Source organism: Sceloporus occidentalis, unplaced genomic scaffold (assembly GCF_023333645.1).
Source record: "Sceloporus occidentalis isolate IW3139 unplaced genomic scaffold, rSceOcc1.0.p SCAF_4, whole genome shotgun sequence".
NCBI lineage: Eukaryota > Metazoa > Chordata > Lepidosauria > Squamata > Phrynosomatidae > Sceloporus > Sceloporus occidentalis.
In genome coordinates this window covers 88131-105296 of record NW_028316984.1, presented here as the reverse complement: position 1 = coordinate 105296, position 17166 = coordinate 88131, and the positions used below count along the sequence as shown (strand labels likewise).

The 17166-nt window shown below is 40.5% G+C and overlaps 1 protein-coding gene across 1 annotated transcript in view; it reads left to right on the top strand.

Moving 5' to 3' along the window:
* Nucleotides 1-17166, top strand: part of LOC149313374 (uncharacterized) — a 68925-nt gene that overhangs the window by 17875 nt on the left and 33884 nt on the right. Inside the window, exons 5-7 of the mRNA XM_089521520.1 lie at nucleotides 7156-7230; nucleotides 8956-9019; nucleotides 9111-9272. Coding sequence (XP_089377646.1) covers nucleotides 7156-7230; nucleotides 8956-9019; nucleotides 9111-9272 — 301 coding nt within the window. The remainder of the gene's footprint in view (nucleotides 1-7155; nucleotides 7231-8955; nucleotides 9020-9110; nucleotides 9273-17166) is intronic.

The window sequence follows — 17166 nt, the reverse complement described above, 5'->3', positions numbered from 1 at the left end:
ATTTTATTCATTGATTTATTTATTTTAACTTCAATCATGGTGGCAGAGCTCCAGAATTGTGTGATAAAATGGGGGGGGGGGGGGTAACCTAAAGACATGCTGGATAGGCATAAGGCAAGATTAAGGGAGAGTCATCAGGAAGAGAATGCAATGGGGGCAGCAGCCCTGGCCGCGTGATTGAGAGGAGATGCAGTGCTTTTTCTACATGCGGTATGTTCCCATTTTATTTTTACTAGCATGGCTGCTACAAGAAAGGGGCGCCTGCAGTAAAGCCTTACTTCCCTAGAAAAAGCTCAGTGGGATTCACCGCTGGGTAAACACAGTTAGAATTACACTGAATAGCACCCAGTCAGGAAGACCAGTCCTGACAAAAGGTGGCTTTTGACCATTGCAAATGAGCACAGTATCCTCTGGTGAGGTTGTTTATTTGTATTACCCTGACTTTCTCCTGTAGTAAGGAGAAACTGAAGTGTGGTAAAATTTGTGATAGAAAGAATGCATGGTGAAATACAGTGGACCCTTGTTATACACTGAGGTTTGGTTCCAAGTTCCCCCGTGGATAACAAAATACGTGGATGTTCAAGTCCCATTAAATATGACATAGCAAAATGGTGTCCCTTACAAAAAATGGAAAATCAAGGTTTGATATTTGAAATTTATACTTTTTTGGATCATTTTCAAACCATGGATGCTTGAATCTGTATATAAAAAAGCCGTGTATAAGAAGGGCCAACTGTAGTTACCTGTATGAGCTCATTCCTTGAATGCACTTGGGCTGCTTTACTGGGAAAGGCAATGCCAGCCCCTCAGTTATGTCCAGCAGTAGCTGCTAGGAGGCAGCAAGCAATCTGTTGGAGGCAAGTTTTGTGCTCCTTTATCCTCTTAAGACTACCTACTCCCTTTAAGTGCAAAGGAGGAGGAGAAGAAGATGTCCCATGGCCAGTGTTAAAGAAAAACGTAATTGCCAGTCCAACCTATTTGTGTACATAGGAAAGAAGAGGGTCAGCAACCAAACATCTTAGGTTGTTCCTGGGGGTAGGGGACATGGAGGGAGGGAAATAAGTAAGTACAGTTTTTACTAGAGTTCAGTTGTCCCTCACATACCCCCAAAAAACATCCCTACAATGTGCCAAGAAAGAAGCAAATTCATACTTTGCATATCTAACATCATGTTAAAGGGCTTCCTTGTATACTTTTGATGTATCTCTGCTTCTGTGCAAGTGGTTCCCTCTGAGCAGTGCTTTTTTGTCTCGGCATGAGGGAGAGAGCCCTTTTTGCTAGCTCCTGCTGCCAGAGATGCGGGTAGAGACACTCAAGCAGCATACTGTAGTCAGCAAAGATGTAGACATGTTAATATCGTACCCTTCACTTTGGCACATCCCTTGTGACTGTTCATTACACCATGTGCTGTGGAAACTGCATTGCTTGCACAATGGTGATAGCTGGGACATTTTCAGTTGCAAGAGGGTTCTGGAAGCACCCTTACTCCTTACAGTGTAAGTGATGTGCCTGTTCCTCTCTAAGGTAAAGCTTAGGAAAAAGCAGTTTATGCATAAAGGCCTGCTGTGGATTGGGTGGCCCTCTAGACTCACAGGACCATCAGGATGCCTCCCTCCCCAATTCCTGCAGCTGTTTTGATACTGAATATTATATGTTTCTTTTCGATTAAAACAAAATTAAGGCAAAGAAAGAAGAAGTGCTAAAGGAATAAAAGGTGAATTACTTTTTAAAAATTAAATATATGCAGAGATGGGTAGCCCACTGAAAACATTTGAAAAGGCTGCTGTCTGACAATTCACACCGTACATTTATAGCGGTTTGATACTACTTCATCTGTCTTGGCTATTTCTGTGGAATTCAAGGATTTGTAGTGTGATGATGGGTTTAGGCTTCTATGCCAGAAAGTTCTAATCTAATGCTATAGTTCAAGAGAGTTATGAGAAATTCCCACTTCTGATTTAAGGTTTGCAACAAATGAGCCACACTTGTGAGAGGAAAGCTGTATATCCCCCATTGTCATGTCTTTTTACCACACAAGAGGGGAGCAAGGGGAAGATGTCCCTGGTATAGCTGTATTGTCCATCCTCACCCCATTCTCACAGTTCCTGAAGGTCTTGCTTTTCTTTTCAGGCAGGGCCTACATGTGTTTGCTTCATCCTTTTTAAGAAAAGTGTGCAGTTTCAGTAGTACAATACTGTATTCTTGAAGATGGATCTGTAATGTTACAGGAGAGAATGGAGAGTGATATGAGGTAGTGAGCAGAACATGAATAGGAATGTTGTTGGACAGCCACTGCTGTGATACTTCATCACTCCAGGAGTAGAATGAACTCCGTACTACTTGGAGCTTCTTGGATGCAGTAACAGAGCACTAGCAGTGTGACCTACTTAGTAACTAAGGCCCGTGACACACCAGCCAAAAGCGGTGTGCCAGCGCCAAAACTAGGGTTCCAGAGTGCATGGCAACCACACGTTCTGGAACCCTAGTCTGTACAGGTGACCACATTATGGCAGCATCCTGTCCACATGGGTGCCACCATGATGATGCCAACACCGCACAGTGTCTGCATGTCGCTGCGCGTTGCGTACACCATGAGTGCACCAATGGTGCAGCATGACGTATGCAACATGCCACAAAAAGAACCTGGAAGAACCGGATTCTTTTTACTGTGGAGGGATGTTGTGTGGTTTGGTGGCTGCGGTGTCCTTCCTCAGTTAAAACAGGCAACCCCAGCCCCGCCATTTCGAGGCGGTCTGTACTGCCCCATAATAAATAAATAGGATACAACTACTCAAGCCTATGACATAATTTTCAGGCATGGTGAAATAGATATATATGAGTTATTTACATCTCAAAAAGCAAGGAGCATGCCCATGGTTGTATTTATCATTCTAGGAAGCTATCCGAGCCTTTTCTACACTGAAGAGTGAAGGTTCTGGCTGATGTGCAGATAAAAGGCTGATATATTCAAACAGGATACGGTTAAACAGAAGTTTAGATGCAAAGACAAAAAGAAACATATATGAAAATAACATACATTATTGACATGGTCAAAGACAGGTACATAGTGCGTTCTACCAATACCTTATTGGCTAGAATCATAGAATCATAGAATCATAGAATCGTAGAGTTGGAAGAGACCACTAGGACCATCCAGTCCAACCCCCTGCCATGCAGGAAATCCAAATCAAAGCATCCCTGACAGATGGCCATCCAGCCTCTGTTTAAAGACCTCCAAGGAAGGAGACTCTATCACCCTCCGAGGGACTGCATTCCACTGTCAAACAGCCCTTACTGTCAGGAAGTTCCTCCTAATGTTCAGGTGGAATCTCTAAAAGCCATTGACGATATAAATTATTTGCCTTATAAAAACTGACTTTAATTGAATCAACAAGCCCTGAAATCTTAAGCCAGTGCATGGAGAGTGTTCTACTCTCAGTGGGCCACATTGCCACAGAGAAATGTGGTCAGGAGTTGGAGTCTTGTAACTAGCTTTCTTTTTTAGGCATGGAAACCACACTTTCAGGTGGGGGATCTGAGGCAGGAAATTTGTATTGCCAGCCGGTACTTCACCCAACGCTACTCATAGAGAAGAGATAAGGGCCAAGAAGGGAAGGACTGTGTCTCCCTCTTACTCATCCTTCACGTAGAGAATACATTAATGTACGGGCTATGTAAAGGCCAGATTAACAGAAAATTTAGTATGAGCACCAGGAATTAAATGACAAGGCTACTTTGTGTTTTATAAGGGGGAAAGGGTTTTAAGGACACGGTGAATAAAGGTATACAACAAGGGATATAATTACTAAATTTATGTTACCTAAGAAATTAAAACTAGCATACAGTTTGTTTTCAAAATTTCCCTACGTCCTGCTTTCTCTCTATAAGGATATCATGGACATCAAAGTGCAGAAAAGTCCAAAACTAACAAAATTGTTTGTGCTATGACTAAGAAGTTTAACGTTAGGGTATGCTTATTCTATTTTAATCTTTTAGTACAATTTTATTGTTTGTATGTACTGCACTGTGCAAATCTACAGCACTATATAAATAAAGCATAATAATAATAATAATAATAACAATAACAACAACAACACCAATACAACCAACACTAACCAGTATAGACACAGAATAAGAGTAGATTATCATGCAAAACTAAGCATTTGGAGAGAGAAGTATTCAGAACAATATGCAGACCTGCCTTGATTAATGTGATTTAATCTTTTGGCTGTGTAAAATAATTTACTACATAATAGTATTCCTTTCTTAAGATTAGGTTTGGGGAACATTTAAACTACAGTGGCCCCTCCCAATTCGTGGGGGATCTGTTCCAGACCCCTCCCTGCAAAAATGGCAAATCGCAAATGTTCGAGTCCCACTGAAAATAATAGCATGCACAGGTGTGTGCCGCTATTTTGTCCTTCCTTGCTTGTCCCTCTTGCGAAGAGCAAGACTGCAAACTCCAAGTGTGTGAAAAGGGAGGGACAACTGTAGTTGGAATGATTAAATAATAAGAAACTAATTGTGGAAAGCAATTAGGTTTTTTAAAACTAGTGGCTGGGTTTCTTTTTCTGCCTAGAAATCCCTGAAAGGCCTTATGCTAAACTGCACACATTGAGAAATAGGCTTCAGATACCTAATTTTCAGTCAGCCAAGTATATGCAGCACTATTCCTATTCTTCTAGGACTGTTTCATTCTTTCCCATCAAGCACTCCAGAAAAAGAATTAAAAATAGCCAGATAGACTGCAGAGACAGTGAAGGTGCTAGAAAGAAAAGGGTAACTTAGGGCAGATTTTCTTCTTTCTTTTTTTTAAACAGATCACTTTGTATTCTCTCATTTAACCCTTTAGCAATAATCACTCAGTGCTGCTTTACTTTCATAAGAAGTTCATAATAAAATAATACCTTTTTCCTACTGCTCTTTTTACTGCAAACAAACATGCTTTATATAGCTGTATGTATAGGGAAAACAGAAGATGAAAAACAAGGGAAAGTTCAAGGAGTAAACTCTAGCCTATAATGAAAAGTAATCATACTTAGGTATTTCAAGGGTCATGCTACTATGGAGGCTATTTTGTTTCAGGTTTACCTAAAACAATGAAGCATGATTGTGATCATAAAAAATCCACCCTCTATCCAGAAAAGTTTAGAAAAGACTTCTGGGGCCTCTTCCAGATAAGTCTTTTGTGGTTCTCTTGGTTCCTGTTGTTCTTATTGTTGTCTTCAAGTCATATTTGACTGTCTTATGGCAACCTAAAGGGGTTTTCTTGGCAAAATTTGTTCAGATGAGATTTGCCATTGCTTTCCTCAGAGGCTGAGTGAGTGTGATTTGCCCAAAGTCACCCAGTGGGTTTCCATGTCCAAATGGGAATTCAAACCTTGGTCCCCAGAGCTGTAGTCCAACTCTCAAATTACTGCACCATGTTGGCTATTCTTAGCCTGCCTGGTCCCTTGAATTTTTGAGAGCTTTCTATTCTTAAATTGTCCCTGTTCTTAAAACAGGTTTTCATTCTTTAAGTCAGGTGTGGGAGTCATGCAGCCTTCCAGATGTTATTGAACCACAATGTCCAGCATAGCTCACGGTGAGGAATGCTGGAGTGGCAGTACAACATCTGGGGGGCTGCATGGTTGACAGCCATGCTTTAAATTGAAGTTTTCATTAACTGTCAGTTCACAAATACTCCCTCTCCTATCTGCCATACTTTGGCTACAAAGTAGGTTGCCTACAGGCTAGGAGATAATTCAGCAGCACTGAATAAAGGTCTTGCTCCCTTTCCCCCAACTCCTTGGTTGTTTTCCTTTGTGCAGGAACTCAGGAGAAGAGGCAAGACTGAGAAAAGTGCTTCCATCTGCTAGCAGAGCTGATGGGCTTGGCTGGGAGGCCTAGTAGTGGGCTGAGGTTTCTTCATTGCTGCCTGAAAACATATCTACATTTTAGAAAAAAAGCTCTTCCATGTGGGACTTTTTGACAGCAGCAGACGTTTGTAAAACAAAGGTTGGGTGTGTCTACTGTACAATTTAAACACAAATTAAACAGCTTCGTACCTGTTTAATGGAAATGGAGCCCAACCAAGGGATGCACAAAACTAGAGTGTTGTGTGGGAGCCAACATTCAATTATCCATGAATGTTTTGTGCAGGAGCCAAAGGACTTTGTAGGCAAGGAGGCTACATATGCCTGCCACCACAAAACCTGAACTTCTAGAGGGCCCCAGGGGAAAGCAATGACAAACCAATGACTTTCAGACTCCTTGCGTCCTTGTTCTCTTCAGTTGTTCCACTTCACTCTATCTCATTTGCACATGTATTGCCTTGCATTCTTACAGCTACAGTGAAGTCTGTGTGGTGATACATTTGAGACATCTCTCTATCATCATTCTGCTAATTTTATTATTAGTATTTTAAAAACTGGCTTACATTTGTAATATAGATCCAGGATCAGAGTCAAGCTCTCTGGATGAGAAAAGATAAATTCCAGATCTTAATGTTCATATCATGGAGTTTCGCTTTTATTGTTGTTATGAGCCTTCAAGTAGATGTCAACTTAATAGGGAAGTTGAGTTTTTTTAAATACCTTAATATGTTTTATTTTACAAGATCATAAAACTGTTTGGAAATATATGGGCAGTTGGTTTTGGACCACAACTCCTGGTACCCCCCAGTCAACGTGGCCAATGGCTGTGTTAACTCCAGGATTCTGGGAGTAGTAGCCTTGGGCCTGGTTTCCATCTTAGCAACATAGAAAACTCCCTCATTCCAGGTTAACTATTAGTGCAGTCATATCTGACTGGCAGCAGCTGCCTGGCTTCTTGGGCAGAGAAGGGACTTCCCATCACCTGCATCAAAAAAACAAAGCAAAACTTAATTGAAGTAGATAGAACAGATAAAATATTCAAGTGATTAATGAGTGTGTTTTCATTGCAACAGACAAGGCATGTGGACAAACAATTCACCAAGACAGTGCTTTGCAATTGCCAGGAACATTTTTCCCCTTCATAAAACAAGTTTTTCTGGTATTTCAAGTATTGAGGATCATGGGTTGTTGTTTCTGTTGTTGTTGTTGTTTTGTTTTTGCAAGTAAATGTGATCAAAGGACACCGTGTAGCTTCACATTTATCTCTGTTACCATTGTCTTCTTCTTCCACACTACACAGATAGAACAATGTGATCCAACTTTGACCACCATGACTGAATGCTGTGGAAGCCTGGACTTTGTGGTTTGGTCAGAGGTATCAGATAAGCTCTCTAGGAGATCATTTTAAAGGCCCTTCACTCAGATGCCAATCCCAAGACTTCATAGATTGGGAAAATAATCATTATAGCAGAATCATGGTGCTATGGCTGTGCAGTATGTCAGTTTCTCTGAAACTGTCATTGGCCAGATCCTACTTAACCAGGGTCTGAGAGAAATATCTTCTGATACCTCCCATTTTTGGCAATTTCTGTTCATGTCACTTTGTAAGACACTGTGAAAAAGAGAATTATTTTCACCTTTCAGTACTGAGAGAAGCCAGAGGCCAACCACTGAATGGCACCTTTTGGTTGGATCAGTTTGACCAAAGTCAACTGTTCCACACCTAAACCTTCTAATCCTTGAGCAAAAAATAAAATAAAAATCTGTATCTTTGTGCCCTACTTCCCATAACCTCTCCCAACTGACTGAGACAAATCCTTGTTTATATGGGAATGTTTAGCCAGTGTTAAATACCACCTAAACTGTTCCCCCTGACCCAGGAAGTGTTCAAAAGATTGAACTTGGGACCATCAACATGGCATCACTATAAAGCCCCACAGTCCCTCTCCTAACTATCATGTTTCTTCATAAGATCCAACCAGTGAAGACTGACTAAAGACCTGATTTAGGAAAAGTCCACTCTTAGCAACCACTGTATCCCCCCCCCCCCCCTTTCCACTTCAGGCTTACTTTTAGGAGCATTTTGCTCTGGAACAGTGAATTTGGAAGCTGTTGCCCCCAGTTGCTTCTGTCATCACTATTCAATTATGTCTTTCCCTCCTTCATCTGTCACTACCTCATTTGCTCATTTCCCTTTCACTACAGCTTATTACCAGCGGCAGAAAGTGTTATGCAATAATGAGACAGCAGGAACAGAGAGAGGAGGAGACAGTCTAGCGGCTCTTGTACTTAGGATTGGGAGCTGACAAGTCCTAAGATTTAATCAGATGCAGCTCTCCCCTGGAGCCATGTCTTCTCCCCATGCAGTGCTTTTACTAGATCAGCTGGTTCTACAGAAAGTTCTAGACAGGATAGTTTCTCCCTAAACATGCACTTACTCCAACAAGGCAATTAAAATGGGAGCTGTGATGTGAGTTTCTTATAGATAAGCTGGGCTAAATTGGAATTAATGTTTCCTTAACCAAAGCGTCAGCCTAACTGAAATGCATAAGGTATAAAATGCACATGAGAGGATGAGGAAAGTGAAAAGGAAACAGCCTTTTGTTTGGTAATGGAATGAAAGAGCATGTGGTGAAATTGAACACCCGACAGGATTAAAACAAAGTACTTGCTTGACCTGTGGAACTCTTTTCCACAATAAACAGCAAATGGTATGAATGAGCATATTCTCTAACAATAATGATGTGAACATCTTGCAGTTCTACAACTTAGTGTGAAGGCATGAGATGACTTATTCAATGGCTATCTACACTTTATGTCATGAGTGGGCAACTCACACTGCTTCAGGTGTTAGACTTCAGCTCCCAGCAGACCTAGCCAACAATGTGGGATGATGAAATCTGCAGTTCAATAACACCTAAATGTAATGTCTGACACAACAAGCTGCTGCTTTTTGTGTCAGACTCCACATCTAGGCACTGTTGGATACAAGATAGTGGGCTAGGTAGTCTTTGTCCACTAAAACAATTTTGAAAGAGATTGAATGTTGCTTTAATCTGAGCCTATAAAGACTGACAGAGTTGCTTTTCTTTTTTAAAAGGAGGTCTCCCAGACTCAACAAATTGGGAACAGGAATGGCTTCCAAATTGAACAAAATACCACAGGTAAATTTTCACATATTTTATCTGCAAGTATTAATATTTGCTCTGTGGACAGAAGCTATGACTAATGGACCTTTCATGTTTTGTATACTAGGAATTGAGAACATTTCTGTTGAATTCAGAAAAGGCAATCGGCAAAGCCAAGGTGGTCTCTCCAAAAACAGCAACCTGCTGCAAAATGAGGAGGAAACCAAGTCTTTCACCTTGCCACAGACACAGAGCCTAAAGCAGCAGAACATGGATAACTTTGTGCAAGGTATTTGGGTACAAGGTTTTTTAAGCTGTTTTGATACTAAGATTCTGTCTGGCCCAACTCTTTTTGTATGTGGATTTCCTCTCCTCAAAGCTGCTCCAGAAAGTAACTTGAATGGTGATTTGCTTGGGCCCTGAACACCATAAGAAAATCACCAGTACAGTGCTCCTGCGCGGGCACGCTATACACGGCTTTCAGTTTACGCAGAAAGCTGCACAACAGAACAGGTAATGGCGTTCGCACCCATGGCGCATATGCTGCACTGTGCTGTGCTGCATGCACGAGCCCCATTGTTTTCAATGGGGCTCAAGCATACATGGTATTTGCCTTACGCAGGGGGGGGCGGAATGGATCCCCCATGTAAGGAAAGGGAGCACTGTATTCATGTCCTGTTCCTTCTAAGTTAAACTTTCTCCTATGTCCTGGGTGTGTTGTGTGCTGAAAGGCCCACCAAGTATTGGAACAACCACTGGTACCATGCGCAATCCATGTTGCCTTAACAGCTTCCCCAATCATTGCCACTGGAAACACCATTTTGTGTAACTGTGTGGACTAGATGCACTACAATGGGCCACACTTCAGTCCCTGAAATAAGTACTACATAAAGATGTGGACTGCCTGTGGAACATTATTGTTGCTGTTAATTATCCTCATCATCCTCATCGTTATCTTTATCAATGTCCCAATTTCCCCCCAAAACCAGGACTCAAGACATGGTGAGATTTATAATGCATCCTCAAATCTCCTGAAAATCCCATTCTGTTGCCTATTCTGCCTATTCCCCAAGTAGAAGGAAAACAGAAGGAAAATTGAGCATGGCTCCTGTGTTTCTCATGCTCCCACATCCTCCAAAATGTTCTCAAGCAGGATTCCAGGTTGACCTCCTCCTGCTATAATCTCCACCAGTAGCCTACACATCATCATTTTCTTCCAGACATTGGCTCTTCCTGGACTTCGTTACTACTGCACTATGTAATCTCCTGTGTGTTTATATACTGTGTGCTCTGCTTTGGTGCTGTTTGTTTCAGATTTTTATTTATTTGTTTGGTTTTATAGTTTGGTTAAAAATTCTTAAAACTGATTTTAGGTGCAAGGGGAACACATGAGAATATTAAAAAAATAGGATGAGATGCCACCTGGTGAAAAAAAAAGGTCAAGTGGGAAAAAAAGTAACAACAACAACAACAACAACAACAACAACAACAACATAGAATATTTTTGCCAGCATTCCAAGGTGTAGTGACTAACAAAAATGTGTTCTGATGGCCTGGAATGCCAGCTTCTCTGTTGCTGTTGTTGCCCTAACCATCGGAAAGTGAGAGGACATTTATTTCTTATTGAGCAGCTGCACAGAAGAGTGCTTGCACTTTTTGCTATCCAACCTGGATTCCTCAAATCATGGTGCCTTACAGATGTGGTTAGACCAAGTGAAACTTATTGTATCACTTTCACTGTACTAGAAAAGTCAATTTACACTTGTTAGAATTTTGATTTGGATTATGCCCCAGATTGGACCTGAACCCTCTTGTCAGTTCCCACTCAGGTTGGCCCATTTAATCAATTGCTGAATGGTGAGAGTCTGTCTATGTGTAATTACTATTACTTCAACAGGTCTACTGGCTTTGGAACTACTTATACAGTATATACTTTTGAAACAACTTATATATACTTGGCTATAAGTTGATCACATGTATAAGTTGGGGGCAGGTTTTACATGCTTAGAGGCATGTAACGAAGTATCTAAAGGATGAAGCAAAGGAAAACAACGTTCAAAGAACTTACAAAGTTCCAATAGACATAACTGTTTATACTCATTTAGCGGCCTCAGAAGGATGCAAGATTGAGTTGAGCCTGAGCCCCTGGCTTGTACTGAACTCACAATCTTGTGGTTTGTGAGTGAGTGGCTGCAGTACAGGCATTTAACCAATGTGCCACCAGAACTCGTAGTAAACATTTGAAATCCTTCATTCCTGCATGCTAGAATGAAATAAATGAAGGTTTACATCCCTACTGTATATATGTGCCCCTTTCATATTGAGCTGAGTATCCATAATCAGATTTCATCAAGAGTCCTTTATACAGGTTCACTAACAAGCAAGAGTGAATGTAGTGTTTAAATCACTTAGAGAGATATCTTTGTCTTTATGCCAATGGGGAGAAAGATGTTATTCTGCTCTTGTAATGATTCTTCCCCTTTGCCTTCATAGTGCTTGTATAACGTCTGCAGAGACTAGTGCTATAATGCTTGAATTGTTTCCTCTCTCCCCACCACCTAGTTTTCAGATCTTGGTAGTAATGTGGTATAATTTTGTTCTTTTTTGCTTATGACTTTTCCAGAGCAGTGTCCTCTAGTTGTCTCTCATATTCTTTCTCAGAGGCCTTACATTTGACAAAAACAGGATGAAATTTCAGGTTGAGAGCCAGTGGGTTTTTCTAGGACTACCTGGATCCACACCCCTCCTTTCTCCATTTGTAGCAAATGTCCTCTGTGGGCTGATGGATATGTTAACAAATTTGACATAGGTGCAGACTGTTTGGATGACAAAACTGACATGTTCACAAACCCATGGAACAGGTGCATACCGCCTTATTGGTAGACGCATGAAGTAGCCGCTCTTTCCCAGCCCATGTTCATATGATGTAACATGTGCATGTATGAAATGGCTCTTGATTGACTTCTAAAAAATTCTATCAATTATACAATTTATTTTCAGGTTTAAACTGAAATCTTAGCGTACCTACTCCAAAATCCTTCCCTAATTAAACAGAGGGGAGTTTGTTTGTTTTCTGCTTTCACAAAAAGGTATTCCAGTTAGCTTCAAGGAAGATAACTCAGTTAAGGGCATGAGCATGTACCCCTAGGAAATTACTTTGATCATAATTTAGTTGCTGAAAGTTTAAACAGCCTGAGCAAAGGGAAATCAATCACAATACAGCCCTTGATGATTTCCACTTTGAGGATGGGAAATGCCTGGGACAGAATTATCAGAAAACTGGTCGGTAGAAGCAAGAAGGAGAAAACAAAGGCACAGTGCAGCTTCTGCAGAAGAACTCAGTGTATATGTATCCATATCTGCAATATCTAGAGAGTTCAGTCCAGGGCCATTAAAGGTCTCCCATTTTTGCAAGAGCAACAGTGCCGCTCAGCTTTTTCAGTTGCTTCATGAAAATTTTATCCAAGAAGGAAGAGAAAACCTATGAAGTGTTTCTTTCCCCACTACAGAGCCATAAAGAGTAACTGTGTCACTCCAGTGTTCTCAAAGAATGACAGTTGCAGGAGTCTTTTAGGGGAGACATGACTGGCAGCTTTACTGCTGTCAGGCTGCAGTCCTGTAAACAATTACTGGGGAGTAAATGTAATTGAATCAAATGGGACTTACTTCTTCACTAGGGTTACCAAATCGAAAACTGAAAAGGGCTCCTGTACATCTTTGATGGTTGTGTAGAGCATGGCGTTTCAACAAATGCTGCTTGTCATGCAACTAGACAATGAGCAACACCTGTTGAAATTTCTTCTATACGTTTAATGGTTGTTTAGAAGAGGAAATTTAATCAGGAATTGTTACCTGGTTGTGTGATAATGAAAACCTGCTGAAAATCCTCTTTCTGTATAACAATAAGAGCCAGCATGGCATAGTAATTTGAGTGTTGAGACCAGGATTTGATTCCCATGGAAAGAGAACTTAAGTGCTACAATGTCATGTAGTAAATCATGGAGAAATTTGCTACTGTCCAGCTCTGTTTCTGTTTTGTTTTCTTGTATGATAAGGCTCTGAGTTAATAGACATCAGATTTATTTTATTTTATTTTGGAAATGTTAAAGAAATCTTGAGAAATGATGTGCTAAGTGCATTGAACTTCAGTGTGAATATGTCAAATAGTTTATAAATTCATCTTGTTCAGGGTGAGAATTTTTTTAGCACCCCCTCATATTTATGTTATGTACAGAGAGGTTAGAAATAGTGAAAATCTGGAAAATGCTAGTATATAATTTATCAATATAGAACTGGATAAACAGGATATAGCCACAGCTTTGTCAGACGAATTAGCATATGAAGTTAGATTAGCAAGAGGAGATATAGAAGAACACTTATTTCACAATATATGGAAGCCATCTGTAGATTTTATGTGTCAGAGAAATACTGGATTTAAACCTCCTAATGAACACATGAAATTTTGAATTAATAGCCAGGAAACATAAAGAGCATTAATAGTAATGTATATTGGTATAAAAGGAAAATGGTAATGGTAAGAGGATTTACAGGAAAGCAATTTCCTTCTGTATTACAATTTGGGAAGGGGGATGAAGGGTAATTTAGAAGGAATAATTGATTTTAAATGTAAATATACTGATAAATTGTATATTTTGTCAAAATTAATAAAATGGGGAGAGAACTGAGGGAAACCCTGTTCTAAATTATCTTTATCTAAACTTCCAACTTTATTAGGTTAAGGCCTTTATATGTGCATCAGACTATAGCCAAGCAATGAGAATTTTCTTCTCTCGGCAGTGTTAACGGAATGGTGTAGTGCATTAGCAGGCGAGTTTTATTCTCGTAATCTGTGAGTCTCTGGCATTTGTTAGCTAAACTGCTTAACTCCCCCAGCTACCCATTGCTCACACCAGGGAAGTTCCTAAAGCACACCTTTTCGCACAGCATGGGTTTTATCTTCCAGTTGATTTCTACTTCTGAACTCCACACACATAGAAATTCTTGTGAGTAAGCCTGTAACAAGTAGGCAATTTCAGTTCTGAAAACTCCCTCCAGAGTTGTATCCAAAGAGCTCATTTTATGTTAGTATTTCCCCCGTTTCCTTTGCTTCTTCCTACAACAGCTCACCAAAAGGATCATGAGGGAAATCCTAAAGATCTTAACAGTGTAAATTGACTTTTCTAGTGCCATGGATGTGCAGGCAAGGGCTGGCTTTGCTAGAGGCTTATACTCTGTGTGTGTGTGTGTGTGTGTGTGTTTTAAAAAAACACCTCACAGCAGTCCCATAGCAGGATATTGTGATGTTTTCAAAGGCTGGGAATGACCTTGGCCTGTTCCATTTTGGCCTGAAGGCAATATATACAGTTGAGTGGGCAGCTAGGGAAGTGTTGACTCTGGACTGAATGACCTTGCTGGGATGGGAGGAAGGGTTTAGACACTACTGTACATCATTGCTTCCGTTGTGAAACAAGTCCCCTGTCCCACTGCCATTCTACATTTTCCAGTTACTTTCCTATTTCTCATATGTTAGACTGGGGGGGGGGGGACCATAACTCACTCAAAAGACCAGTTTGACAACACCCCTTTTAAAAACAAAAACAAAAATATACTCTGAGAATTTGCATTTTCAATGGAAGTGGCCAGAAGTTCAATTCTGAATTTGCAAAAAAAATCCATTTCAGGGGCAGCAAGGGACAAGCCTGTGATTCATTTTAATTGCAGCTCCTGGAGACTTAAAAACTTTCTAGTCTGATGATAATGGTGGTGGTGGTGGTGGTCAATGATCAGGAAGCTGGAGAGGGCCATCTGGAAGAATCCCTCATGCAGGTAGGGCTGCCAGATTGAAAATTGGAGAGAGTTCCTGTACTTTTAATTGTAGTGTGGAAGAAGGAATTTCAGCTGGTGGTGTTACCTGGTTGTCTGACAATGAACACCTGCTGAAAATCCCTCACCTACACAACTGTTAAAGGTACTGGAGCCCTCTCCAGTTTTCAGTCTGGTAACCTTGGGCCACAGGATTCTCATCCCTGGTCTGGAAAGGAGTGCCTCAGCAGGAAGCTATGGACAAAATATCTTCTCTGACATTAAGCACCTTAGAGACCTAAATCACCATTGGAAGCTATTTCTTCAAGAGTCTCTGGGCAAAACCTCTTTGGGTGTAGATAGGCAGGAATTCTAGAAAGCAACAAGGATGATTCCAAAGTGCCCTCTTCCTCACCATATTCAGTCTAAATATACTGGGCCCAGTACAAAATGAATCTATTGGAGCAACTAGGATCCATTTAAATGTCAGGGGTGGGTTCCTCATGTGTACTGAGCTCTCAAAAGGAGGGCCAGAAAATAAAAGTATCAATTGGTGTCACCAACAGACACATGGCTCAGCCATATTCCTGGATCCGAAGCAATTTTGCAAGTTTTTCAAAATGCTTGCAATAAGCTTGTTTTTGACCTTTTCACATGGTGAAGAATGACAGTATGAGTGAATAAACATGTATATTGCTCAGACATTTTATTTATGTACATTGCGGTCTGTCCTTGTGTACTACTAAAGAGGAAGAACTACAACTTCCAGTTTATACAACTATAATCAGATTTCCCCCATCTCTTCCTGATTTTAGCAACAAAGTGAAGCTGTATTTTTAAAACCAGCCTTTTAAGATTTTCTGATTCTTACTGTAGTTAATTTAACACCTTATGTTTATATTTAGTGTTCTTTGCTAGCCACCTTGAGTGCTATGTTTTTTTGTAGAGTTAAGCAATTCAGTAACTGGGTTTCTTAGCACCGCTGCTACTTAATTAAGTGCATGCAAATTTACATTAAGCAAAAGATTATACAGCTCTCAGCCAACAACGTTATTGTTGTGAATAATATGGATTTATTGCAGTGGATAACAACCTTTTCTATGCCCTACACCCCTAGGAAACATTTGGTTAATGTTCACACCCTCTACAAAACTAGTATCACATTTGAAGATGAAGAAGTCTAATTTTTAATTTTTAAACCGCAAGTTGAACTACATATAATACTGCGGGTGAACAAATTGAACTTTAAAAAAGAAGCTTTAACCTCAGTGCATAAAATGGCAATCTAAATTGAGAAATTAGATTCTAATTGATTCGGAAAAAATCTTAAACTATTGTAAATTAGGTAATTCTCCCCTTTTTGAGTAAATAAACAATGAGACTACTATCTATGCAACACAATCACATATTACCACTTCTCAAGGCAGACTGGGAGCTGACTGAGTGATGACTCATGACTCGTCACTCAAGGACGCAAACCTCTCTGTTGCACCCCCTGAAATTTGGGCATCCCATGTTGGGAACCCCTGGTTTATTGTATATGTGTTCACTGATACAGTAGTATGTTTTTTCCACCCAGAAAGTTTACATCAGGAATAAGGGAACATGTAGTCTTCCAGATATTGTCAACCTAGACCTATCATCGTCACATACCACAGGAGTGGCAGCTAGGGCTGATGAGCATTGCAGTTTGACAACATCTGAAGGGCTGTATATACCCACTGCCTAGTTGGAACCCAATTTGAAGCTAAGACTGGACTGGAGCTCCAGTTGGCTTGCAGAGTTTCTGATATAAAGCAAAGTGTATTAAAATGTTTCAAATTCATTATTGCTTTATTGCAGAGAGCCAGCATGGTGTAGTGGATTGAGCGTTAGACTACAACTCCTGAAACCAGGGTCTGAATGGCCGACCATGGAAACTCACTAGGTGATTTTAGGCAAGTCACACACTCTCAGCCTCAGAGGACGGCAAAAGCAAGCCCCCTTGGGACAGATCTTGCCAAGAAAATCCTGTGATAAGATGGCCTTCAGTGTCGCCATAAATTGGAAACAACTTAAAGCACACAACAATTGTTACTGCAGTATTTGTCATTTGTTACCTCTTTGACATGTTAGGGTATCCTTCCCAAGACAAGCCTCTTACGTCATTGTTGTTTTAAACAGATGCAAGCTATATAAAACCTGCCTTATGTTTCTTCTGTCATTTCTAAAACTTTCCATGCCTCATTTTCAAGACAGGGTCCTGAATCCTATTGTTAATCTCTACTATAATAGACTCGCTGAATCTGTGAGGAATTTCCCATGTATTGACTTACCACGAAACAATGACTCAAAAGGTCTACTCTAGTTGAGACTAACCAACTGTATTCAAGCCAGGGAAG